The sequence below is a fragment of the Bombus huntii genome, chromosome 4, assembly GCF_024542735.1.
Source record: "Bombus huntii isolate Logan2020A chromosome 4, iyBomHunt1.1, whole genome shotgun sequence".
Lineage (NCBI taxonomy): Eukaryota > Metazoa > Arthropoda > Insecta > Hymenoptera > Apidae > Bombus > Bombus huntii.
The window spans coordinates 3,705,715-3,733,542 of NC_066241.1; the positions used below are offsets into that span (position 1 = coordinate 3,705,715).

At 43.1% G+C, this 27,828-nt stretch overlaps 3 protein-coding genes across 11 annotated transcripts in view; 1 reads left to right on the forward strand and 2 right to left on the reverse strand.

Annotated features, from left to right (window-relative positions):
• The window catches only part of LOC126865239 (nose resistant to fluoxetine protein 6-like), a 221,502-nt gene extending 211,262 nt beyond the window's left edge, over window positions 1-10,240 (forward strand). Inside the window, exons 1-13 of one of the 3 annotated variants that reach the window (XM_050617543.1) lie at window positions 1,389-5,230; window positions 6,447-6,691; window positions 6,896-7,089; window positions 7,876-8,000; window positions 8,114-8,356; window positions 8,468-8,675; window positions 8,755-8,920; window positions 9,012-9,091; window positions 9,173-9,268; window positions 9,361-9,490; window positions 9,576-9,750; window positions 9,831-9,973; window positions 10,054-10,240. In XM_050617543.1, the coding sequence (XP_050473500.1) occupies window positions 6,449-6,691; window positions 6,896-7,089; window positions 7,876-8,000; window positions 8,114-8,356; window positions 8,468-8,675; window positions 8,755-8,920; window positions 9,012-9,091; window positions 9,173-9,268; window positions 9,361-9,490; window positions 9,576-9,750; window positions 9,831-9,973; window positions 10,054-10,179 (1,929 nt within the window). In that variant the 5' untranslated portion in view covers window positions 1,389-5,230; window positions 6,447-6,448 and the 3' untranslated portion in view covers window positions 10,180-10,240. Of the gene's footprint in view, window positions 1-1,388; window positions 5,231-5,254; window positions 5,955-6,446; window positions 6,692-6,895; window positions 7,090-7,875; window positions 8,001-8,113; window positions 8,357-8,467; window positions 8,676-8,754; window positions 8,921-9,011; window positions 9,092-9,172; window positions 9,269-9,360; window positions 9,491-9,575; window positions 9,751-9,830; window positions 9,974-10,053 lie in introns of those variants that run through there. The other 2 variants (XM_050617542.1, XM_050617544.1) reach the window with 2 other exon arrangements.
• Window positions 10,241-10,386: 146 nt separating this feature from the next.
• On the reverse strand, window positions 10,387-14,005 carry LOC126865242 (myotubularin-related protein 2). Of its 5 annotated transcripts, none has more exons than XM_050617558.1 (11): window positions 13,861-14,001; window positions 13,504-13,635; window positions 13,173-13,388; window positions 12,978-13,085; window positions 12,244-12,696; window positions 11,733-12,180; window positions 11,475-11,650; window positions 11,301-11,408; window positions 11,032-11,216; window positions 10,757-10,961; window positions 10,387-10,673 (listed from the first exon to the last, which is right to left on the reverse strand). In XM_050617558.1, the coding sequence occupies exons 3-11, from the start codon at window positions 13,296-13,298 to the stop codon at window positions 10,521-10,523; spliced, it is 1,962 nt and encodes a 653-aa protein (XP_050473515.1). In that variant the 5' UTR covers window positions 13,299-13,388; window positions 13,504-13,635; window positions 13,861-14,001; the 3' UTR covers window positions 10,387-10,520. The 5 variants fall into 5 exon arrangements, with proteins under 5 accessions (XP_050473515.1, XP_050473513.1, XP_050473516.1 ...); XM_050617556.1 differs by having other exon boundaries at window positions 13,500-13,635; XM_050617559.1 differs by lacking the exon at window positions 13,504-13,635 and having other exon boundaries at window positions 13,861-14,005.
• LOC126865249 (uncharacterized) overlaps window positions 13,737-27,828 on the reverse strand; it is a 36,880-nt gene continuing 22,788 nt past the window's right edge. For all 3 annotated transcript variants that reach the window (XM_050617579.1, XM_050617578.1, XM_050617580.1), the window contains 3 exons: window positions 17,619-17,790; window positions 17,401-17,458; window positions 13,737-16,870 (listed from right to left, as the gene is read on the reverse strand). In XM_050617579.1, the coding sequence (XP_050473536.1) occupies window positions 16,184-16,870; window positions 17,401-17,458; window positions 17,619-17,790 (917 nt within the window). In that variant the 3' untranslated portion in view covers window positions 13,737-16,183. The remainder of the gene's footprint in view (window positions 16,871-17,400; window positions 17,459-17,618; window positions 17,791-27,828) is intronic.

Sequence of the window (27,828 nt, forward strand, 5' to 3'; positions counted from 1 at the left end):
CGCGTAACCGGCGATCGATCGGTATTACCTTTCGATCTGGATCGGGTCAATGGCGCGATAATAATCCGGTTGCCGCACCGCGAGACGTTTAATCGTCTCGAACAACGAAAGTCGCGAACAACGAAAGAGCGACGAAAGTCGCAACGATCCATTTTGCGTCTCCGACGTTCGATCTTCGTAGGGATTCGTAGACATCAACGGGCTGTTGAACGGTCAACGACGACGACGACGATCGTATCGGTAACGCGTGTACGACGGGAACTCGATGTACGGTACCGAAAGCTGCGTATTAACATCTCGCAGATGGATAAATACGGCGAGATAAAAGAGATAAAATCTCATGTCCCAGGCGTTTACTTTATCGAAACTTTTTCCTCTCTTTCTACGCTCCCACCGACAGAGGCTGCTTGTATCGAACGCGACTCGCGATCGATACATTTGCGATATATAAGCGCAAGCGAGGCGTTTGTCGGAAAAATCGCATTCGGCGTGCGAATCGACCTATCGTTGACGGGAGAAAGAGGAGAAGAACGCGAACGAATTTTGAGTGTAACGTCCTCTCGTGTCGCCTCTGTACGCGCTGTGTAACGCTCTCGGCGTTTCACGCGCTATACCGAATGTACTTGGAATAAAATTACGTTTTATCCGGATACGAGGGAAAATACGAAATTGTAACGTCGCGCGATAACGAAAAATAAACGTTCGTTTCCCGAGAAACGCTGAAACTCGACGTTTCCAGATTTTTTTCTTTTTTTCATTTTTCGTGTACTCTTCGTACGTACGTCTCGAGAATCGCCGATAACGGTCAATAACGCAAAATAAATAGTTTCGTTGTTCGAGTAAATGTTAAAGTAATGACGATAGTATTTAAAATTTACGTTTGTTTGCGTAGCGTAGTTGCATCACGAACGGAAATGCAAATGGGTGATTTTTTTTACAACAACCTTCCAACGTTCGTCGCATCGTTAATGCAAATTAATATCGATTAGTTCCATTTCTCTTAATCCGTGCGGCGAAAAAAACGCTCTGTTTTTGCGGCATCGTCGTCGATTATATTTCCAACATGGAACACGGCGACAGCTGAAAAGTTAAAGTCAAAGTCTAAACGTCGGTCGAGTTTTCGCGCGATCGCCACTCTTTTAATCCGATCTATCGAAATTCTATCCGAAACTTTGCCAAGATCGGTTACGTACTATCGTATCGGCGTACGTATCTGCTGCTGATAGTTTTTGCCAATCTGCCAGTACGATTATTTAATTTTTTGATACACCTGGTATACGGTACCCTGTGTTCGTCTCTTTCGCGACATAATTTCGCGACATAATTTCAGGCGATCGGTGCAAAGTTTAAGAGGCCGTTGCATCTCGATTTGATCAGCGTCGCTGTTCGAACGTCCGTGGGAATTTCATCGCGAATATTCCTTGGCAAAAGGAGAGGGCAAATTTTGCAAGCAGAATGTTGTTGCACGAAGCGGACGTGTAATGGTTGCGCGTCGCAATCCAAAAACATTGGAAACGATTTATCGCGTGCCATTCTCCTAACAAAAACTCGCTACGTACGTGCATACTACCGCGCAACTCCTATTCGCCAACGATACGAGGTTGCATCGTAAGTTCGTTTCGACGTTGATGTTCCGATGCGAGCATCTTTATACGCGAGACGAACGGAAGCGAGGAAATCGGAGTTGGAAGTGGACGTCGTCGAAGCTCGCGTGTAAAAAGCACCGCGCGAACGATCTATGGTTATCGGAAGAGGTCGCGGATAAACGATCCATCTATAGCTCGCTCGTAGCCAAAATTAAGAGAGAAGAGAATAGAATAGCGCGATTATCGCGTAAACAGTTTGCACAATGCGGTATTGCAGAGACGCGTTACTTGCTGAAACTACCACGCACGTACCCTGCTGCTGGTACGTAGCCAGTACCGGTTCGCGTAATTCATAGATTCGCGTGGCAGACGCGGAGAGGTCGAAAAGTCGATTCGCAACTGCCGATTGGACATACACGCGTGCAAGAAATTCTAAGCATCGGCGCACGCGATCGAACGACGCGCGTCTATCGTTGCTTGAAATTGCGAGAAAGAGAAAAGCGAGGAGCGCGGATAACCTTTTTGTGCGAAGGAACGAGAAGCAGAAGGACAGCTTGGAAAAAAGGGTTACGTTGTGCTCCGGGCTATAATCCCGCCGCGTCGACTCTCGCACGGCGAACGCGATAGCGAAAGAATTTCTCTGCCGCTTCGATCACATCCCGCCGCGTTCTACACGAAATCTAAAATTAACCGTTTGCACGATGGCTCGATTCGCGATCGTCGTGAACGAGTTACGAACGCGTATATTCGCTAAACTTTTTCCTCCTGTGACGCACATAAATTAATTTATGTTAAACGTGTTTGCGGCACATCGAACGATACATCGTGTTTACTTCGAACGCGAGGTTCGCGCTGCACGGCTATTGTGGTTTTTGCTCGACGAATTAAGGGAAAAGAGGTCGACACGCCGGTTCGCGATCGCTTCGAGCTGTCTCGAGGTTTCAAGGTGCAACGAAAAACGTTTCGCCGCAGCCGTACATGGACCAAAGAAGCGAGACGCTCGGTGTTCTGCCATGCTCGATCGAACGTCGATCGAGCCTTGTCGCGAAATCGCCGATCAACGAAACGTTCGTCCGTCTTTACCGCGTGTTGTCGTTCTCGCCTCTTGTACCTGTTAGGAGAAACGCGAGCAACGCGTTGATCGTCGTTCGTTATTATCGTCATCGTTGAATCGATTACAGGCAAAGCGAGATCCTTTTCTGCCGATATTCCACGAATAACTTGCGAAAGCGCGATTCGTCGCTATCTTACGCGTATCCTTGACATTATTCGTTCCTCTCCTCGAGAAAAGGTGTAGCTACGTTAGGTGGATTTGGCCGGCGGATCGGGTCTCTATACTCCAAATGGTCGGGACCATTACATAAACTTTCGTGTTTTCGCGAAGACGGCAAAAGGGAGTGGCCGTTCGAAGGAAAACGAAACTCGCCAACGATCCGTGTCATCGACGGATCGCGTTCCAGATACAAAAACGGATAATTAAGATCGCGTTGTTACGTACGACGATGTTACAACCTCGCGTTCGACACAGAAGCGACGATCGTTACTTTTTTTTTTTTTACGTTAATGATTCGTAAAAAAAAAAAATCGTATGAAACGAGCGGTCGGCGAGGCGGAAACGTGACATTTACGTCGTCGCGTCGATTCACGTCGATTCACGCTTCTTCCGAACCGACAAAAGCTTCTCCATCGCGTCCCAGCAACGCGCAACTACGTCAACGATGTCCCGCACAAGGTTGATCTTTTTTCCAGTTACGTCGACGACGCTTCCAGCGACTCATCGCGATCGTTAATTTATAAAAATTTTGCGGTTTGACAGGATTCCTGTTTTTTTGACTCGACTGTTATTCGCGTCGATTTATAACCTCCATTATATTCGCTTATTTTTACAGCGATTTGCGGCCCACGTTCCTTTATAACCTTGCGTTATTTTCGTCTTATTACATTGTTTCTCTCCTTCGTTATATTTTGTCTTTAATTTGGGCAAATTTTGCAGAAACGTTCGTTTCTTGCGAGAAGCAAGTTTTTAACGAGTTCGTATTCGTTTTACGTGGAATCGAAAGCGAAAGCGCTTCTATCTGGCGGATCGATCGCCGCTCGTAGAAATCGCAAGAATTCGTTCGGTCGAAATAATAACAAAAATAGCAAATGAAAGTGAAAAGGCGAACAATTGGGCGAAGAATCGGACGAATCGTCGAGTTTTTCCACGACCAGGTCGTGCTACGTTCGAAATCGACGATATATCGCGCAAACACGATGTACGCAATCTGCTCGTGTTCGTCGATGTGTTCGGTCGAGAAATAATTTTTGCGCCAACAGTTACGATAATTAAACGCTCGGGATTAGTGTTCTCGCCCCCCCCCCCCCCAAAAAAAAATCGTATTAAATAGAAATATTTTGCACGTACGAGCGTCGATTACGTAAAGACACGGAAACGGAGACAAGACAGCCAAGTATTATTTTCATAATATATGCGTCGTTAATCATGAATTCGAGGCGTACGAAAAATGTCAAAGACTGGCGATATTTTTCGCTGGAGCAGCAGGAGCAGGAGCAAGAGGAGCAGGAGGAGCAGGAGGAGCAGGAGGAGCAGGAGGAGGAGGAGGAGGAGGAGGACGGGAGAAAAAGAGGAAAAGTCGACTGGACTTTCAAAGTCGAATTTCAACGAAACCTCTCGGAGCGATGTTCGTCGAAAACAGAGAGAACGACGAGGAATTTGAACGATCTTAAACGCGCACTCGACGCTTCGAAGACAATACGATCTTGTTAATCAAACAAAAGTCATCGTGCGCGAGTAATTTTTTCATGGCTGTTTCAACATTCGGCTTCGGAACGAGCGAGCGCAAACGCGAGAAACGGTCGTCCGCCGAGGACGAATTCTGTTTCCTATCGGATTCGGATAAATTTGTAGGCGCGTGCTACGTTGCGGCGAAATTCGATGAAGTAACGAGCCGGCCGAGACTTTACCTAATCGCGCCAATAAAATAAGAATGCTAATTGCGCGCAACCGGCGAACGTAAAATCTCGTGGAAGGAGCGTTAAACGCGCGCCCGAGACCGAGAGTGAAAGTTTTTGAAAGAAAACGAACCGCGATGGGCAGGGCGCGGGACAGGCAAAAGAACGAAGAAGCTCGCTCGTCCGATTCGAAGATTCTATCGCGGTTACGCGTACCCGCGTCCGTTCGACGAAGCGACATAAACCGAAAAGCGGAGCAACCGCGTATCGTGCGATGCTCGCAACTCGCGTAGGCGACCGCTGGCATTAGAAAACCAGTCGTACCACGTATCTGCCGAGGTTTTGACTCCTTTTTCGCCGAGTCGCGTACTCGCCGATTCGCGATCTCGATTCGTCGTACCGCCGACGGAGTTGCCAGTGACGAACGAGCTCGTCGACCGTCTCCGACGATGCGTGGTACAGCGAACAGGTAGTATTTCGACAAATTAGAGGCGACTGAACGAAGAAGGAGGTGCGCGGCGTGACGTCGGCAAGCTCGTACGAGTCGAGCGGAGAATTTTTAAATAAATCGACCGATTCTGAAAATTAATTCGACGAAAACGCTCCCCTCGTCCGTGACCCTAAGGAAGCACGAGGCGAGAAGAGGAAAAAGGCGGTACCGATAAAGGAGAACGGACAGAAAAATATCGCAGGTAGATGGAACGTTTGCAACGAGGATTCGTCCGTACGTCCTAGGGATAATAGCTGGTGGAGACAAAACGCGTAGTAGGGTGGGGGGTGTGCTGGTGTGACTTCAAAGCCAACAACGATGACGATGCAGACCACGAGGACGGCTTGCTTTCCATTTGGATTCTGTGATTACTCCTCCTGTACGGCAGTCCTTTCCCGTTCGTCGTATCTCCATGGTCGGTGCTCTCATGCAAATAAATCGTGTGTTCCTTGCTGGAAACGCGTTGTCTCGCCGCGATCTTGTCCAACGTCGTTGATTCTCTCGAGCTTCGTTCAACGAGCGAGTCGCGTACAACCCTGCGTCGTATCGTCGATTCGAACGTAGTATCGAGACCGCGGCAACTCGACTTCGTCGCCACGAAGAAAATAATGCTGGTTCGCGCGATCGCCGATTTTTCTCGACAGTGAATTTCGATAATCCAAGTGTAAAAATTACGTCGTGAAGCATGGAGCGTGGCAAAATTTCCTCGTGCTCCTTCCTCTTCTTCTTCCTCTTCTTTTCGTTATTATTAACGACCTTTTGCGCGTCCGTCCGAGCGACCGCGCAAGACCCGGTCACCATGAGGCAGATACTTCCAGTGTACGCGATTATGGAGAACATCGATCTTCTGAATTCCAGCAGATGTCGGACGGAGATAGAAGAATTTCGTAACGCGGTGGACGAACGAGTAACTTGGGGTCTGAGAGGTTAACAGAACTTTTAAGATATTTCCGTGTAACAAAATCGCCATCGTCGTATATCACGTTCGCCGCTCTGTTTCGTAACACGTCGTTTCTGTTGTTCGCATGCATGGAATGCGTTAACACCGCGGAAAATTCGACTCGGTAACAATAAAAACAAGGGTTGCGCAACCGCGAGAATTCTTCTCGGCGTGATTACATCGAGTTACATCGCATTACGCGGCGATTGTGTCAGATGCGTAATTTTTTGTCCAGCCAACCCCCGATCCCGAGACTTTCTTCGCGCGTTGCACAAGAAACTAGTTTCTTAGGTCGGAGCGCGTAAAAGCGGCGATCGTGATCGCTCTTGTTCCCCTTTTCCCCGTCCGATCAGATGCAACTGGCCGCGTTTAAACGCGAAACGCCGAACCATGCGCTCGATTTTACCGCCGTTTCCCGTTCTCTTATCGCCAACCGTAGCACGAGCCGGCCCGATTATCGTATCATGTATTTTTCAAGCGATGGACACCAGTGGCGTGCCACCCAGAGGATTTCTCTATGGGAATAATCTTTGGTTAGGAGATCAAAAAGGTTGCTATATGCTCTCTGAAAATACCACGCTACCTCTCTCGGAGAAAACACGAAAGAACAATTCGATATACCGGAATCCGAACGAGGAGTTTCCACCTTTTCAGCTTCGTTTCTTTGTTGGACGTATGTGGCACAATAGCACCGTGCAATATCATATAGAAACGGAAAAGGAAGTAAGCACGTGGATATTTTACAGTTTGTATCTATCTATAGCTCGAATCTATAGCTGCGACGATCGGAGTACTGGCGATCGTTTACGTTCGCCCCGTTAAAATAATCCACCGGACATTTACATACGTACTACGAGCTTTTATCGTCGTAACGGGCTATCGCGCGTTTCGCACATTTCACAGATTTCAGAGATTACGCTTTTTTAGAACATGATCACGCTTGGACTTTGTTTGCCGGCATCCTGCAGCAAACGCGATGTAGCCACGATGCTGGATAAAGTGTTCCACGACGAAACTCTTTTGATCGGAAAACTTTTTTCCACTGGCTTCAAATTGATCGAAGTCAACGATTTGGTGAACGATCGTCAATGGCTGCTCTCTGCGAAGATGATCTCCATCATGTATGTAAATTTCGAACGTACAACGAACGCCTAACTAACGCGATGGAAAATGTTTCGGACGAAGTTTGAACGCTTTCGAGGTGGAACCTAATTTCACGCGGTTAGCGTTTTTTTTTTTTCGTAGAGGACGGACGAAGGTCAAATTTCTTCTCTCAAGTAGAACCGCCTGTGTATTATTTCGCGCGTATCGACTCTTTCAAACGCTCCGCGTCGACGATCCGCGAGGTAAAAGTATTCGAAGGATTTGTCGTATATTTTTCGTTGAAGAGTAATCGATTAAAAAGTTTTCGACGCGCCAAAGTCGGAAATATCTTCGGGATTGTTGACTTTGTCGGTATCGAACCCCAATGTTTTCTTAAGCGGAATGTTCGAAAGAGTCGATACGTGATAATGGCTATAGCAATCGCTTAAGAAACAAAAGCCGCTTTCTTCTTTCTCTACGAAACTCGACAAATGCTCTTCTTTTTGTACGAGGCAAAGTTGATATTTCGAATATTCGCGTCGTGTATCTCACTCGTTGATTTCAAATACATTCGACGAATCGTCGATTCGTTTAACATCGTACGTTGATGCTTTTTCGCGTAGAAATTTGTTCGTTAGGAAAAAGGCTACCCGCGTCGAATCACGTCTCCCTCTGAAACCGTTCGACTTTCCTTTGAAACGTTTTTCGTTCGAATCGTTACTTGCGCGGCGATTCGAACGATCCCAGTCGCACGCACTGCCCTGTATATCGCGATCGAACGTTCCACGAAACATCGACTAGAAACTTTAAAACTTTGATTACAGGGGATTTTTGCTATTGTTAGTTGCTATCGCGATAGCAGCCACGCTATACGATTTGTTCGTATACCGACGGGCAAAAGAACACAGGAAAAAGGAATTTCTTACCTTTGAAAATAACAATACGAGCGGTAAGCGATACGCGCATCGACGCTTGGTATTATTTAACGCATAATTAATAATAAAAACAAAAACAAAACGCTCGAGTAACCAATTCACGTAACGTACGATCAACTGTGAACAGAATTGAAGAGCGAAGCAGAAGAGAAATGCGATACCGATCACGAAGAACCGGTACTCTCAGAGTCGAAGCAGCAGAGTCGTCTCTTCCAGTATCTTCTCTGTTTTTCGCTTGCTTCCAATATACAGCAAATATTTCATCGCGAGAACAGCGAAGATAATACGCGTATGTTCCACGGCCTGAAATTCTTGGGAATGGTATGGATTATTACGGCGCACTCCGTCTTCTACTCGCTTCACACTATAAGTAAGAGATGAATTTTAATCGATTTTAATTTCGCCGATCCGATCCCATTCGATTTCCCACCTTTTTCACCTTTTCTTTCTTTCTTTTTGACGAAACGAATCGCCTACACAGGTAACAAAGTCGTTCTCTATACGATAACCGATACTATGCCCGCGCAAATCCTAAGCAACGCGACGTATTCCGTGGACACGTATTTCTTCATAAGTGGCTTTCTGTTAACGCATATATTTCTGAAGCAACGAGAAAAAGACAAGAGAATTCCGTCTATTACAGCAAGGACGAGTCAACTTATTAGAATGCTCGTGAAACGATACGTCAGGTATGGTATAGTGTTATAGATGCGCATCTGATTCGATCGATGAAATTTCAACGATAATGAAACGAACGTTACTTCGAAGGATTACGCCTGCATATTTCATCGTTATATTGATCGTGATACTGAATTTTTCCTGGCATGATCGGGTCTCGTTAGTTCTTCCTCTTGAGCAACCGAGTTCGAAATGCTCGAAATATTGGTGGACCAATATACTCTACATCAACAACTTCTACAATTGGGACGAGTTAGTACGTGTGATTATACTCGATAATTTACTAGACGATAAACGTCGTTTGCGTTACTAGAAAAGAATCATTTCAGAAAAAGTAATACTTTCAGTGCCTGACCTGGAGTTGGTACCTACCCAATGATATGCAGTTCTTCATATTTGGCAGTATTCTCCTAATGTTATCCGTCACGTGAGCTTATAATTTGCTATTTCTAATCGTTCGTCGTCTAGTTTTATCCGATCGATAAACTTAATCGAAGGTTATTTTCAGACATTACAATATCGCCCTGGGAATAGGCGGTGTTACGCTGCTCTCGTCCATAGGATCAAGCCTTTACATGGCGTACACTCTCGATTACCAACCTTCGTAAGCAGAAAAATAATACAAAATGTTTCCAACTTTATCTACCATAGGCAATGCATAGAACATGTACATTATACATATATTTACTTTCCTAGATTGGACGAACAATATAGGACGTTGACGTACCTTTATGTACGGCCTTGGATCAGAATACCGCCGTATCTCATAGGAATGATCACGTGCCAACTTCTTTCAAAGTGGAATTACGAAGTGGATCTATCAAAAGTAACATATTTCGTTTCTACCAGTTTCTTCGTTATACGTACATTTCCGCGCATCGTTAAACGACACGATCGAATCTATGTTTCAGAGAAGCTTGATCATTGGTTCGACATTGGCTATTTTATGTAATTCTGTGATTCTATTCGGCACGGTGATCAGAGACATGCCCTTGAGCATATCCGTCCTTTATATAGGCTTGAGTAGAGCAGGCTGGGCCATGGGCATTGCCTGGCTCATAGTTACGTGCGCGACGAATCACGCCGGTAAATCCACGTTTCTTTAAATCGTCTTCTCTTCGCTGAACATACTACGTTTGTATCGCAATATTTTTTTACGCTTGCAGGTATGGTGAGGAAATTCTTGTCACTAAATTTTTTCGTTCCTTTGAGTAGATTAACCTACTGTGCCTATCTCATAAATCCTATTCTTATACTTTCGTTACATTCGATACGTGTTTATCCCTTTATCGCCGATGAAATCGTGATTGTAAGTATAATCGAATAATTTCGTTCGAACAATTCCGGCGTAATTTTAATATGTCCTAATAACGTTTTCTCCTCTTTCAGGGTGCTTTGTCCCTTGCAATGGTTATCTGTACTTTTATCCTTTCGATTCTGATATCCGCAGTAGGAGAAGTGCCGTTTATATTGCTCCTTCGATTACACAATAATCCACAAGGAAGAAAGAAATGAGTGTACACTGATAAATGTCTCCGAGTCCTCTGATCGATAAACTAATGGAACGAAGTCTCACACGCATACACACACGAAACTTCTAAACATTCCACTTTATTACGATGTTGTCCCGGTTCGATGCAATAATTCATCGTTTCAGAAAACATTCGTAACTTTATTTACTATTTCGTAATACCTGGGAAGGAGAATTAATTTATAGAATCATTTGCGCAAAAGTTGTAAACGTTCTTCTTTATCAACGAGCATTTTGTACATAGCGATATGATTCGAGCGAAAAGACGAAGCTCATATACAAATAACTACAGATCACTGAAGAATGAGAAAGAATCTTTGCCGTGCTATGAGTGAACCGGCGAATGTATCCTAGGTGGTGCCGGCGACGTCATTGAACGATTTGCTCGACTAGCCTGTTCGCGACGACCTTCCTCCAGTTGCTTTTCCAGTTGTTCCTTCAAGACTAGTAGTTCTCTTGTTCGTTGATAAACAGGATCCTTCGAGAACACGGTGAAAAGAACGCGTAACCGATGATTTAAGTTCACCTATGGAAATTAAATCGCTAGGACGTTTTACATACCTGCTGTCGCATACTGGGATTCCATCTACAATACAGACTTTTCCACGGCTTGATATACCTCATACTAGCGATTGGCATTAGAACGAGCTGGTAATTAGGAGCAGCCCAGTACAAAGGATTTTGATACAAGGATAACTGACTATTCGTATACGACCATAACGAGACAGTTTTTTGTTTCACTTGTTCGTGAACTCGTTCGCGTTCGCTGTAGACGTATTTATAAACGGATAGTTATAACAGACACACAACGGCTTTACGGAAAATATTTCGCATACCTGCTAAATAGAAATGTGCCAAATCTACAAGAGTATAAATGATCGAGTATAGTGATTAGAAAGTGTTCGTTAAACTCGAATGCATTGGGAAACTGTCGACTTATTTGCCACACACAGTCCATAAACTGTAAAAATACTGGAGATCTATCCGCGTCGCTATGATGTTCGACACCATGACCGATCCTCTAAAATACATTATTAGAATTGTATATCATTTTCACTTCGACGTGCGTGATACCTAATTTAATTACGTATGCATCGTCGCATACCTGCTGAAATTTATGACCAAAACTTAGCCATTCCTTTTCTATAAGCACTTCAAAACCTTTGATGGTTCTGTAATACGGATCTAACATTAACATGGCGAGAGCCGTGAGCTGTAAAAAGTTATAAATATTAAGAATACATTAAGTTTTAAGCGCACTTCGTTGTTTTTTAATTACCTGTGCTGTTCTATCCCAACCGTCCGAACAGTGCACTAATACCGAAGTTTTATGATTTTCAACTTTATCTACAATTCGTAGCGCTCCCGCAAGTACATATTTTATATGCTTCAACCAAACGGTAGATTCTATTCCTGATAGCCATCTGGCCTCGTCAATCGTTGGAAAGCATAATTCTAAATGATAATCACTAATATCGATAATAATTTCTTATTGTCAACTTAATAAAATTATTAGCGACTAAAATTATATATCTACCTTTTAATTTTCTCAGGCTCTCTCTCATTACATGTATATTGTGAATATCAAGAAATACGAGCTCTGCATTTTGATAAGCGTCCTCGCTCTCGTAACCACCACCTTTAGCTTTGTTCGCAACTGCGTTAGGCATTGGTCTAGCGTCCATAATAAAAAGTTTGTGACTTTGCGCATTGGCATCCATTATTAGCTGAACGTATCGTTCGTCCTCGCGACTACGCTTGCCACCAACGCCTACCAACGGTTGAGCGCAACGAGTTATCGTTGCCTGACTCTCTGGGTGGATCCACGATAATACCGGGAGCCTTCCTCTACTTCGAAAGGCTGCCGATGCTTGTAAATCTTCGTCGGTTGCTGCCGCAGGTACTGCCCATACGACTGGATAACTATCGCATACTGAATACGTATCGTTGATTTTCGATATCTTCCACATATCGTTGTTTACACCCTGAAAATAATCGTGACGTCAATACGTCTCCTGGTTATTAATTAACGTCATAACAATCTTTACCATTCGTTTTAATTCGGCTATAGGCTCGTAAACGTTCCATCCATTTTCAGGAAACGTCTCGGAATATTCGAACGCGAAAAGAGGTAATTTATGAGACAGAGGAAACGAATACTGTTGAAGTTTCTCAAAAACATCTCTCCTGGAATGATTCTCTTGCTTGTGAGCGAATCTAAGATTTCGCATGTCTTTACAGAACACTTCGATGCCATAGGAGTTTTCGCCTTTGCTAGAAGCGCCACCGACTTTCTCTATTCTACTAACAACCCCTAGTGGTACCTCGACTACGTAAGGTGTCTCGCGGTCTACACTCCGAAAATGAAGCTTGTAATTTGTAATGCTAAGAATTCCTCTGACCGGCCCTGAGTAAGGACATACGTAAGTTACTTCGTGAGCAATGCCTTGTACACGCTCTCCGTTTAAAAGAGGTGGACCTGTTTCACCACCAGATAAATTCTGTAAAAGAAGAACAAATATGTTGATAGGGCAAACGTTAAATAATTAAACGAACATCTGCTACTTTAGCTAGGTATGTATGTAATACATATATATATATATATATATATACTGAAAAAGTAAAAGTGACGAAACAGAATTTCTCAACAAGAGATGAAACGTACCAAACGAATGAAATCAAAAACATATTGTCTGGAAAAAAAAAAACAAATTCTGATAACATGTAAATGCTCGAGAAATTAGGAAGCTACATTAACTCTAATCATCTATATAGAACTCACTTTTACTTGATTGTCTTTTCTAGCTTCTAAAGCAGAGACAATATTATTATCTGTCGAAGTAGAGCTTGAGGAAAAACTTTTGGAATGTGACGCTTTATCCCAGCTTTCCTAGAGAAGTTCAATGCTTGCATACAGTTGGATATAATTAAGTCTAATTTAAAAACCTGTACTATTGATTAAACCAAAGTATATTACCGATTCTTGACCCATCTTAGAATTAAGAGAGCTACTCTTGCTATCTGAATTGAGGGAATCGGAGCTGGCATTTTTAGAATTGTTTTGCTCGATATTCAAAAGCTCGGCGCTACCTCTCTTCTCCATATTTCCAACTTGTACAGTTTCTTATATTTTCACATTTGGTAAAATATTCATTACATAATTCCACCTACTACATTTTTTTTAAAATGACACCTTCAAAGACAAAGTATTAAATTTTATTACATATTTATAAGGTATTAAATCGTTTGTTTAAAATTTTTGTTTACATCAACAAATTAAATAATAAATATTTAGAAAAAGTACTTGCTGCGATAGTAATCAAATAATAAATCGTACAACATTTATAAGACAAAATATAATGTATAAGGAACACTAGAGTCACACATCTTCGTCCAAATCACTTAACCTCAAAATCCTGAAAACCTTATCGCTCGAGTCACTGTAAATATAAATTTCTCTAAACATAATTGCACAGAGATAACATTTGAGTATTTACGTAGAACGTAAATTTTAAATACAAAATAAATTCTAACACTGATGTAAACAAAATTTTCTATATTTTATGCCACACCCAGAAGGGTTATAATTATAATTTTTATACATAACAGGATACACTGATCTCAGTATTGTTTATATATAAACAGTAATCCCCCAAGACACTAACCTCGTTCATAACGTATTGTACGAAGTATTCTATTATGCTCGATCCTTTCAGTGTAACTCGTGTTTGACAGATATACTTCACTTCAGTTTGGAAACTGAAATATGTTTTTATATAGAAAAGCGCAGGACTGACGTACTTAATATACTTCGCACTACGCTCACTTTAGCGCTGATGACACAACATTATCAGCCAAGTCGTGGCCGATATTATCGGCTATGGCTAAAACATGGTAAATTCTTTCTAAAACGCCTGAAAGTGCGATACAATAAAGAAAAGTAAGCTTCTTATTTTGTATTTTCCAATATCAACCCGATGTACATACTTTACGCGCTATCTACTAATTACTATAGTTACGAAGGTACATAAAATATATTGATTCCACACGAAATTGTTCCCGGATTAAATCGCGATCAAAAGTGCTTTCGAAAGGTACTGTTTGATTCACAAAGCCAAAAAAAGAAATTACATTACAAAGCACTCGAATGAAAATTTGAACATTTGAATTTGTTTAAATTTAAATTCAATTACAATTTAAATGCACTTCAATTTAACATTCGGACATTACTTTTACGATACCTTTCCCGTACAAGACAGCCAAATTAAAAAGAAAAAGATATTACGTCAAACCATAAACTTTAGGCTACGATCGACGAAGTACATAATTAAAATTTGTATGCACGCTTATCGCTTAAATTTGATTTTTTTAGATGGATGCTGAAATCAGATTAAAATTACATGCTGCAAAATAAATGCATCTAGATTCGTATTCTAGCATAGATATTTCTGGATAATTAAATCTTGTTAGTCGGATGTTTAATCGAACTGTACGTAAACTGCTTGCCACTCTCCTTAGAGAAATTAAAAATCGTAGATTGCATTTTATACAAGAATTTATATATATATATCAATCAACGCATATAACTTCATCCTTCTTCCCTCTTCCCCCTTATTTTGACAATAAGTTTGTAAAGTTTTTGCGTAAGAAGCGTTCAAAGTCGCGTAATATTTAAGCGACAGCCTTGATCCGTTTAGGTATACTTAATTAGTAAAATATATATTCTGGGTTTTCTCAAATGATATCAAAATCTTTCGAATAGGTTCTACGTTAATTATTGGGGAAAATTACGAATTTATTTATAAAAAAAAAAAAAATTGCTCAACGGAACAAAATATAGTTGTCAGTGTTCGACGGTGATGCAGCGATTTCGATTAAGTGTATTTCACAATATAGAGCATATTTGTAACATGAAATATAAAACTCTCATCATCAACTATATATATCGTTAACTTTAAACATGGTCAACATATAAATATACAATCATCACGGTAAGTTAAATGTATCCATACAATACATACAATGAATCTATACACGGTACAAGTAAGATCCTACATCTGCTGCTCCTCCCATTTTCTATATTCTGCTTTTCTCCTGTCAGCTCAGATACATACATAAATGCATACACACGTATATGCGAAGTATATATATCTCGGAATACGTTGCTAATACACAATTATACAAAACGCTATAGCGAAATTCGCGATCGCGCGTGTTATTCTTCTATATTTTTTTTTTTTCATTTTGTTTCTCTTTTTCCCTTATAGAAATTTACATTTACCAATGGTACGTAGACATGCTACCGATAAAAAAAAAAAAGAAACAAGATAAACGAAAATATATATATATATGTATATATATACATATAATGTACACATATATAATATACATATATATATTGTATATACATCGAAAAAGTTTCATTTACATGAATTACAAAGAACGGAGTATTGGTTCAACGGATAATGTCTCTCTCTCTCTCTCTCACTCACTCTCTCACTCCTTCTCACAATTTTTCTCATGACATTTAGATTGCTTATTACATGTATAGTAGCATTTTGGCACTTATAGAGAAGAATTTTGTAGACTGTAGATTTTACGCGGAGACGGTGCTATATCTTGTTTGTTTTCTTCTTTAAATGGATCGCAGAATGATTTAGGCCAATACCGAAGTATTTTGCACTCGTGTTTTGTCTGTTGGGTGGTTGCTGTTTGCTGAACATCCGCCAATGGCAACGAAAAAATGTGTACGATATCTTTAGGAACATGCAGAGAAACATCCGTGGTATCTTCTCCGTCTGTTGGTCAGTCTCCAGCCTCGACGGGCTCTCTCTCCTCTACTATTCAGGCGAATAAAGTCATCTCGACGAAGAACCCGAGAGATCCTCGTAGAGTCCTGCTCGTCGTTTTCTCTCTTGATTCGCAAAGTGTGTCTGTGTAGGTGTGTGTGTTGTGTCAGTCTTATCTGGTAGTGTACTGCCAGTCCGGTCACGTCATTTGGGCGGCGTTGAAGCCTCGTTTCCTCGACGTGGTGAAGTGTTGCGGGTTGCTGATCTGATATTGTTGCACGTATGGATTGTTCCTGAGGACATTACCACCAGGCGAACCGGCCGAATATTGCGAAGGTACCGTGATTATCCCGGTTTGTTGCAAATACTGTTCGCGATAGAGCGCCTGTTGCGTCACGTATTCTCCGTTCACAGGATTCTGAGCACCGTAATGAACCTTCACGGTCTTCGCGGATGTCTGATTAGCGTTGCATTCCTTATAACTATCGGGATAACGCAGACCGGTTGGAGAGGATCCAGGCGGCGTGACATTTTTTAAGCTCTGGGTCGGACTCTGGGTGATCGACTCTAACACGTGCCTCGGCATACTTGGCGATGGGCAGTGAGTATCTTGGAGACCGTCTACGCGATTCGCGTTTCTCATGTAAATAGGTGCGCTCTCCGGTCTACCGCCGACTATATTCCTCATTCCTTCTCTGTCTTTCGCGCTTAGACTCTGCCGGGACGCGTTCAACCCTGAGCCACGGTTCTTCATCGCGGACGGGGACGCGTTGTTCAGATCGGACACACTCGACCAGGTTACGCTCGCTAGTTCCCATTGACGAAGAAGATTGGATACTCGTTCAGCTCTGGCTGTCGTGTCCAGACTTTCGTCGTAATCTGGTCCCTGAAAATATAAACGCATAATATTATACAGGATACAATTACAACGAGAACCGTATCTCAGTCTCAGTTCTAGAAATCAGGATCACGTTAGGATAATGAGGAGCAACCAGTACACGAAAAGGAATCAAGCGAGAAGGTGCGAGCATCTTCGAGGCAAACGCATGAGCATTAAATATACAGCCGATGAAATATCGAACAAATTCGTATGCCACGATCGATAAAACATTCGACGGACTGACCAACGCGGCGCACGAATTAATATTATTATTGCGACGAGGTCACCGCAAGGTCTACGAAGCCTTAAGGGAACGTTTACTCTACGTGCTCTGATTCCAATACGTATGTATCGACACGATAGGGGATACACCGTGTAATTTCAGGCTGATCCTGATCGTTTTTTAAGTCGAAATTTTCATCGCGTCGTGCATTTTCTCTTTTTTTTTTTTTTTTTTGGACGTTACATAAAAACCAGCCGACGAAAAGTATATTCGAGCGTTGCGCAATGTTAGAACTCTCGAAGGAACAACTTACATTCTCGATTTTCTCGTCAAGCATCTTGAAGAAGTCGAGTTGGCTGGTGGATATCTCTCTGTAAAGTTGAAAAATGATTAATTCGTAAGTTATTCCGCGGTCATTTTAAAACGATACTATATGTTTCGTTTGTAGCGACAATTTAGCAAGTACACGAATAATATATTACGCGATCGACAGAAATTGGAGTATATACGGGCGAATCTATCGAAACGTACGCTTGTTGCAACAGAGGACCGCTCCCAGGTGCGTTCGGCTTCTTCTTGGCTTGGCTCTTGACCTCGCCAGAACCATTTTGTTCCTCGTTTCTGTTCACCTCGACCCCATTGTTATTCGTTTTGTTGTTCTTCGTGCTACCGTTACCATTTTTCTGTTCCACAGATGCAGAACCTGCAACATGCGAATCGTAAAAACGATAAACTTCAAATTCACAAAGACCCTGAAACCTAACGTAACGTAGTATAAGTTTGAAAAATCTCGTTACGATCGCAATTCTTATCTTCTCTAACGCAAGCAAAATTCAGAAAAAAAGCAGCGGATTATCAACTCTGTTACCATATGCTCAAAGAATCGCCGACATAGCGATAACGAAAAGTCGCCGATATAAAGTTCGTCTCGGAGTTTCTATTTTTCTTCTCCACTCCGGAGAAAATCGTAAACTCGCTCGTCGGACTGTTAACCCTATGCAGAACCATCAAAGCTGCCTGTAACTTTCGTTTCTCTTTAGTTGTTTAACGCGCGTGGAAGGAAGCCTTTTGTCAAAATGAACAGGCTCTTATTGAGAACACTTCGACCATAATATAACTTATGCGTAGCATAACGTACGTTAGAAATTCTGTTTGAAACGGTAGTCGCGTCGTGTCTGCTATCCGATTCCATCGAATAGCTCGTGTCATCTGTTCGGGGCATCGCGGTAAAAGCAGGCGAGAAACTAGCCACGTATTCGATGCGAAACGATAGAAACGAGGAGAGAAGCCGTCTGTTAAACACGCGAGGGCGAAATTATCGTTTAAAGTGCGAGTCGAAGGAACCGTATCGAGCCGCTTGCCGTGCCTTTTTCTACCGCGAACAAGCGCGTAAAAACATAGAGAAAGGAAGGAGAAAAGCAGAAGGAGAGATGGAATGTCGCGTAATGGGCCAATAATGGGGAGAAACCAGTGCCAAATGAAAACGGTACGACGCTAAAGCGATACTATTTCTCGAACCTACGCAGAGCGGGGCGTTGAAAAAGAAACGACGTGAAACGCATATAAAAGATGCGAACGAAGTGCAAGGGTCAAGATTGCGCTCGTAAACACGTTTAATCTTATCTCGGACAGGCTTGACACTCTTAAGGGCTGTCGCGATTGGGAATCGGTCCAAACGGAATATTCGATTAAAATAGACCTGGCCGTCAGTTATAAATGAACAGCTGAAAAGTAAGTGACGCGCATCAACCCGTTACGCCTCTCGGTGCGGCTTTCAGCGACACACATACGTATATGGGGAGGCAGCGCGATACATTCACGAATTACGTTTCAATAACGAAGTGGTAACAGCTTTTCGAAGCTTGGCTGGAAAGCTTGAAAAATGGAGCGCGGTTAATTAGAAAATTGCTGCTCCAGACCGTTAGATCGTCCGACGCTTCGTTACCGCGTAATTTGTCGGAAGACAAATAATCTGTACAATTAGAGTTCACGCAATGGGAGGCCGCGTTTAGGTAAACGAATTCATGCGCCAGAAGTTTATTTGATTCAACACCGACTAAAATTTCGTTCAAATAAATGGAGTCTCGTTCGATGCCTCTCTCGTTGCGAGTCTGTCGATAACTCGACGCGAACCATCAAATTTGGTTCGCGTTAAGCTTTGCGAGTAAATTAACTGGTTCCAGGCATCCCGCTCAATTAACCGCGCATTATCGCATAAACGACAGAACAGCGAACATCGATCCGCGGAAACTTGACCTTAGAGTGGCAGCCTCGGTGTACTAAATATCTCGTGTACTCGGCATAACATGCGAGTTACTCAACGCGCGTAGATAAAACAACGAAAACAAGGCGAGATAAGGCTATTGGCGCCAAGGAGCGAGTTCGGCGCCGATCTATCCGACAAAAAGAGATTCTTCGTATTATTATTATAGCGAGCCGATTGTACGAACGCTCTCGTCGACATTGAATTCGACGATCGACGGAGAAGCGCCAAATGTCTGTTCTGCGGAACTCGATCGACCATCGGCGAATCGGGGCGAGTTTCGACCCGGTTTAGCGGCGATCGTTATTTTGAATTGTAAAGCGAGTATCGTAAGCGGAAACGGATGACGGATCGTCTCGCGAAGGCGATCGGCACGCACACGCACGCGCGCTTGCACATGTGGTCCATTCATTGGCACGCGAGGCGACCAGAGACGGGGCGCGAAACAGAGCAAAAGGAGAATGAACTCGGATTACAATGAAACGCAAATAAACCCGAGACACGCAGAGAGCCACGGACGAGCAGTGGCGCTCTCTTTGCACGTGTGTAGGTCAGTAGGTGGGTCCTCGGCTGACTGCGCTCGCCGTTATCGTCGTCATCGTCAGGCTGAAAGCACGCGCCTATCGCGATTATCCGATCGCATATTCGACGGTTGTTTCGCGATACTTTGACGATACCCACGCGTCAACCTCAACGACCCATCCATGTGTTCACCCGTGTACCACCTTTGACTCTTTACCCGTGATATTCTCTAAGAAAGAAAGGTGCTCACCGTGTGCGACGATGCAAACAATTATACGAGAGATACGTACAACAGCGTCAGGTTTTTTAAACGATCCGATTCTCCTGAATTATCAGAGAAGCGTGAAAATTTTATAACGCAAAAGGGTGCTCGTTGCAAGAATTACGAAAAGATTTAGAATTATCGATCAACTTCTTAACGCACGAATTTCCCTCGATTTATTAGCGGCGGTCTAACTAGATTTTTACAATGGCGCGCACTCTAAACGGATACGCTATATATCTTGCATAAATAGATTTAGTATCTATACGAGATATCGAAATAGTCGACTAAATTGTAACTTATGGCGGTGTATGATCGTATTTTGCATACGTAGCGTCAGCGAACACTTGAAATTAACTTGACCAGCTTAGGTAGTTTGTAAAAAATCGTATGCATCTGCGAAATATAAAGACCTCTGCCGCTTCGAATCGTCTCGAACGTCGTTTATTATTCTTTCCACAATGTATACATACTCAGCGAGTCTTGAAATACGTGGAGGAAATTTTGCCAAAGGATATCGTTCGAGAGAGGTGGTTGGTTGAACCTTGACGGTTCAATGAATTTCGGCTTGTGCAGGTTCCTCGCTCCAAATATAGAAGACCGTGGTATCAGTTAATTTCCGACTAACAAGTGGTCAGCGAAGAGTCGAGGTTAGCTACCGATACAAATTCGTATCCTGTTTTAAGATAGCAGCGACGAGGGGCATCTATTGGACGATAGAGTGAAAATCGACGCAGCTGGGCTCCAAGCGTTCTTCTCTCGCGGATTAAACGAATCTCCGTGAAACCACGGGAGTGACTGCTATCGAGAAATAGGAAACCGACGAAGGGAAAACAACGAGAGGAGGAAAACTGTCGGCTGGTTGTTTGCGATCGAACCCCGCCTATTACACGACTCGCGCTGCGTGCGAATTTTGTTTCGTTCCTCGTTGGCCGAAACCTCGCGGCACGAACACGAAAGAACGTCGCACGATGGAAATTGCTGTGCGTTCGAGCATCGAAATATCTTTCTAGCCAACGCTCGAATTACATGAAACCGGACGATAAGAAATTTATGGCGGATAAATTCGAACACGTGACGAACGCGTGTACGCGTTAACCCGTCGATTTGTTGTTCGTCGTTGGTATTACCATAAATCTTCGTTATACGATCGTGCTACCACATAATCCTGTTAAAGCTTTAATACCATTATCTAACCTCGTGTGATCTGTTTACTTACTTGTTACGCGTGTAACGCTCATGCTTCCGAGAACCCATACAGGGAATAAGAGAATCCTAAATCTAAAAAGCGTATTTTCCAGCGACCGTAGACATCGTTGGTTACGATGCCGTGCCTCGTACGTAATTGCGGCTCGCGATGTTGGAAGCCTCGTCGAACGAACCAAGAGGCTTTTCTAGGAATGTACATAGCTCGCGATCGAATACACGTGACGCTTCGTCGATAAGGATGTCAGTTACGACTTCGCGTTCGTCCGTAGAATTATCGATCCTACGCTGAATTCCTGCGACGATAATCCTGAACGTCGCGACGATATCGCAAAAATAACTCGACTCGTTAACCTTGCGGAGATCATGATTACAGATACATCGCAAAACCTTGTTATAAAAGTTTCCGAACGAACGCAGCGTAAAGCTTGTTTTGACGGAGAACTGTCCTCGCGTACATCTTGGATATGATTTCTATGAATGCGAGACGTTTCGATATCTCGGTCAGAGAACGAAAGAGAAAGAGAGAGAGAGAGAGAGATCGACGAGAATACGACGACGATCTATCAAGAATTTCTTACGACCGCAATCTGCGCAGGATAAAAAGTCAGATTCCTTTCGAGTAAAAGAGATTCGTCTGCCGTTCGCGAGAATGGTCGTTTAATTTCAAACGCTTAAATATAGCAGAATCAATATGCTAGAGAAAAATATGCGAAGCTAAAAATAGAGTTAGAACGTATCTCGCGAGAAAGCTTCGAATAATCCCACGATGAAATCGTATTTGCATTTGCGAGTTGGAAAGGCCGAGAAACCGGTCGGTTGCTAGGATTCAACGACGTCTGTAGACGCATCGGGAATATTTCAAACGTCCCGGCCGGGTGACGGTAACAAAAAATCAATCGACGGCAACGACTTTCATTCATTCGGTTCGAATCCGAGTGGAGTTCGGGTTTCGAGCTGGCACCGTGCCGAAGGTCGACGTACGTCCGATCAGGCGGAGCAAAATTCTAAAATTCCATAAAACGCCCCCGCGGCACCGAGTCCAAGCGGCAATTTGGTAGAGAGACGTGCGAAAAGTGAAAATAAATCCATGACGCGAGAACGAGCGTCGAACGGTCGTTCTCTCGCGACCATCGCTCTTTTCGCCTGTCCTATCTACCTGCGTTACTCTTAATCTTCGAATCGCCGCGATAGAATGTCGCATCACGCGTACGTTCCGAGAACTCGCGTTGGCGTTTCCTTTGCTTTCTTTCGTAGAGCGTTCCGTACGACTGGGAAATTTTGTGACTCTGATAGAAATTTCGACGCTGTTCGCGTCAAAGCGCGAGTAACTGGGCTATTACTCCGTACAGAGACAAGGAAATATTCTTTGTTCGATTCGATTGTCGATAAGGAGTTCGTGACCTATAGCAGCGGAAACGATGATTATTATCGTTCGAACGACCGAAAATCTCTCATTCGTCTTCTTGTCGGCTTTATCACGCGAAAAGCGCGCATAGCGTGCACGTTCGATAGACATACGTAGACCGCAGGGCGATGACATTAGATCGTAGGATTCATCGCGATAAATCGTGCAGCTTCGCGTGACCCGACAATTATAAAATTTATGAAAACTCCAGAGAAACGTGCGCGTTGGCCAGGTATACGCGTTTGATATTTCGGTCGCGACTCGCTGCATTCGCTTGGCGATGTTCGCGAAATTTCGCCGTACGATCATTAAGAAACTCGCCAAGTTTGCCTTGTAAATCTTTATCCTTTGAGAATATCAAGAAGATACCTGTAACACGGTTTATTTCCAACGCGACCTCGCGTTCTTCGTGCCATTTGCATTACCTTTTTTTTTTATCACCGCGATACACGTCTAAAAACCACGTCTGTGAAATAAAGATCTCGTTATAAATCTTGAGTCAAGTTGTTGTAAAACCATCGATGAAATAAATTAAAGCGTAAGACGTCTTTGTGTCTTGGTCGAGAGAATAGGAGCGTCGAAGACGTTATTTTACCAAAGATACGCGTTCTTGAAAAGCGTACGATAAAGAGCGACCAAGAAAGACCGGAAATCACCGGAGATCAAAGACCTCGGCAACGGACGAACTTTATAATAGGTCTCGTAATTCACCGATTACCTTGTCGACGTAAGAAACGAGGCTTATCGTGAATTCCAGCGATCGGCGTCATCTCTTTCCTCAGCGTCGCGAGTGGTTTCTGTAGCACGATAAATATGTCGAGGACACGAACGCGACGCGACGTGGCGCGCAAAGTCGACCAGTCGTGGAATCTGGTCGACGTGAAAAGCAAAAGGATCGTAATACGGATTGATAACAGACTCGTTATACACGTGCTCGGAACGTCTGGCCTCTGCATCTTAGCCAAATTCGATTCTCGACGTTACTACGATACTTTGAATCTTCGAAAGATATTTAAACCGCTAGAATTTTTTCTCTCCTTTTTGCCGGATGATTGGACTCGAAACCTTACGGTGTCGCGAACGCGTACAATTTGACGCTATCATAAGATTTAGCTTTCACTTCTCTAAGAAACGCTTACGTACGAAACCAATGGAATTTTTCGGATAGTCAAAGTTTCAGTTTTGCGATAGCCTGAATGCATAAATTTCACGCATCCTTCGATGTATGCAAGATTTAGCGTGCGAAGTCGAGCAGAGAATATTTCAGGTTTAATCAACAAACAACGTAATATATACGGATCGTCGTAAAATATGCTATACGCAAACGAACTCTATCCTGTCCATAAAAGTAGGGGCGCCGGAAAGTTCAGCTGGCACTTACGCGCGTTCAGCCAAGCTGCTTCTTAAACGCGGCGTTCACTTTTACAGACGACTCTTCCAACCAGTAAGAACGATAGAAAGAAGAAAAGGAGTACAGAAACGTTTTTAATCGAGTTGCTTAAGAGCTGATTAATCGGTTGTTAACGCAATCGAAACGGGTTACGACTATCAGTAACGTAGATTTTCAGAATCGAACGCAACACCCACGAGCGATGCGATTGGATAAGCCAGCGATAATAGAAATTCAAGTTGCGTGATTTATCTCTTCTATCAGAGTTCTAAACGCCTGTATGGCCGATGTAGCTTTGTCGCGAAGGCTATTTCTAAGTCTTTCAGATACTATTAGGTTGTCCGAAAGGTGTCTTTCTCTTACAGACGCGTCTCTTACAACGACGCATCTTTATACAAACACGAAACCTAATCTGTCCAACGTTGTAATCTTTATCTTGATAGAACAAAATGGATGTTTCGACCGTTTGCGGAGAGACGCGATCGCGAGGAAGCGCGTCAACGGGAGTCGTAAATTCCCGTTGTGATTAGAAAATCGACGCCACGAACTGATCGATCTCCTATTTCGGTTAGGATAATAGAGGCGGTTGAATCGAATATACACTGAGTTAACAGGTTATTAATTACAGTTTATTCCAACAACTCGTAGACTAGATAGATATAAGTCAATGAAAGTAATTAAGATCTTGATTGATAGACAAAGTTACTGTGCAGAGCAGGCAACGTAAGTTTGTATGGTGACGGGTCAAAAAATGTAGAACAGCTAAATTTCAGTGAAGATGATGCTGCGGAGGAAAACTTGCGATGGGTGAGTCCAAGGACACGAGATAAGCTGATTCGTTAAGGACAAGTTAGGGAAATACCATAGACTTCGCTGTCAATTGGTCGATTTACCAGGTTGGTGGGTGAGGAAAGGGTGCTAATCACCCGCGAGGGAAAGTTGCTAGTGGGAAGCATCGTACGTGAGAAAACCCAAATTTCCCGTAACTTCCCGGAGTAGACAATAAATTTAGAAAACAATTCGAGTCAAAAGATATTTGTTCGGTCTGAAGAACCTTAACTAGAAAATTCCTGGGATTTATCGTGGGTCCTTGAGACTATTGAGGGTACACAATAGGAGAATGTAGATATCTGACTGTCATGTTGCCCGCGGCCCTGGTTTGTGTAGGGAGTCATCGGGCGTAACAATGGATTATACGTAATTGGATAAAATTATATAAAACGAAAAACATTGTGCATCCATTATTTCCTTATAAAACGAAAGAAACATTTCGGACGACGGCGATAAAATGCACGCGTACCGAGCGAAAATTCAAAGTCGATTTTCTCGAAAACAAAGCCTCGAACGAAAAATGTTTATTCTATATTTTCGACTTCTTTTTTCGCGTAGAATCATCCCCTTTCCGCTTGTACCACCAGTTACCAACCACCCTGTATAAAACAGATTTTTATGGTAATCTCTAAAGATCTCTATGTATTAGGTCGTCCGAAATGTTTCTTTCGTTTTATAAGGAAATAATGGATGCACGATATTTTTCGTTTTATATTATTTTATCCAATTGTACCATCAGTTACCAACCACCCTGTATATATTATATATACAGTGTTTTGTATAACAGGCGTAATATATTCATAAAAGATTCCTATTAGCGTTCGAGTATGTCCCTGAACCACTGTATACGTATATACGTATTTCGAAGTAGAATGGATAAATTAAAGCAACGATAGACGATCGAGTCTGTTTACGGATTGCAGATTCTGACGATAAAGATCGTCTTTGTATCAGGCTGGATAGAATCGGGCGAGTGATCAAAGGGGAAGTTAGCTCGTTAAAAACGTTCGCTAGCACGGATCCAACGATCCTGCCTTGTAATTAGTTGATAAAAGAAATAACACGACAAACGGAACCACGTTGGCTCGCGAGGAACTGTGTCACAAGTGTACAAGGAATATACGACGTGTACACAGTCACGTAGTTGGAAGCGAACGCGCATCGTGCGCCGAGCGTACATTAGGTAACGAGGCTTCGTCGTGGAAAATCTCACTACCGTTCGTTGCACGTTCAATATAAAAAAAAAAGACGAGAAAGACGAGATACCTTTATCTTTATCCTCTAACACGCTGTATTTAATCGAGCGGTTACTAAAGTTCTCGTACACTTCTCGTTGCAGCGTCGAAACGTCGACGAATTAATAGCGTAAGGTTAAAACGTTAAACGAAATGAAACGAAACGTCAAACAGGCAGAAATTAATTAACGCGAAACAAAAAATTCCATCGCCTTTGAAAAACTCGAAACGTTTATTCCACAAATAGGAGAGGTCGTCGCGTTTCGATGCCGCCAGAACGTGGAATTCGAATTATGCGCGCGATACATATGAAACGCGAATCACGGACACGATGTGCAGCGTTCGATGTTGAATCACGACGACGAAGAACTGGTAGGGACAAGGTGGAGCGCCGTAAAGAACGTCGATTTTAGCAGTTCCGTCAAGAAAACGAACACGATGTTGGCGTCGACTGGAATCACCTATATTTAGTGTCGGACAGAGTGTTGACGCACGTAACTTTACGTCACGTTTTCTGTGTACCGTGTGTTCCGACACATGACTGCTTAAATATATTTACACGTAAGGTCGCGAGACCGTTCCTAATGATATAGTAACTACGTGGTCATCGGCTACTACCGAGAGCGTGGCCCACTTTGTGGCTATCGGGCTTCTCGATAAATTTAGGAACGACGCGCAACCTAGACGCCGATGCGTAATATTCTTGCGTCGATATTACATCGCGCGTATTTCCTACTATGCTTTAATACGGCTTTCTATCGACTATTTTCTCGCGAACGTATCGCAGATGTTACGAAATCTGCTGGCATAACGCGCAAACAGTTTCAGGGAAGCGTATGGGTTGATAGAGGGTTAAAATAAAAAAGGGGCACGGGGGTTAGGTTACCTTAACTCGAAGCTAAATGGGACGTCACGACATTCCATTCGATTCGAAGAACACCTTCGGCGACTAATCGTTAAACTAGCCGAGCCAGAAATATGAAAATTAAACGGGAGGAGCGAACTGGATAATTCCAGTTATAAAATGGATAATCCGAAAGTTCGAATCAGACGGAGTAACTTGTATCGTTGCTCCGAAGCAACGCACTTGTAAAACTTATAATTGATCCAAGTGCCCTTCGGAAAGTTTCCCTGCTATTCGTCGAGATCAAACGAATGTTTTCTCGATTCATCGATGTTAGAGTATAAGGAGAGGCGATTGGGGTTAAGAGGAAACGAGACGGACGAAGAGGAGAAGAAGGAAGAGGAGACGAGGATGCATTGCGTAAAAACGCTCCGTTTCCACGAGGTCGTATAAACATCGTCAAATTGAACTAAACTCTAACACCAGACATGCGTCTGCCTTTGCCATTAGTACCATCGCGCCAATGTATTTTAGATTTGCTGAAACTTCTAGGATTCTCTGCTGCACGCATGTAACGAAATAAAAGTCCAGGCTTCTCTCAGAGGCGAGAGGTTTGCGATTAAAAGTCGAATAAATCGAACGTGATCGAAAGTTAGACTCGTCCTTCATCGACGTAACGAAATAGCCCATCGATCGATTCAGGTTACGAACGAATTGCTAGCCAAAATTCGGCTAACAATCGTTGAAGATTCCTAGGGTTACGCGGTTTAACGAGTATCG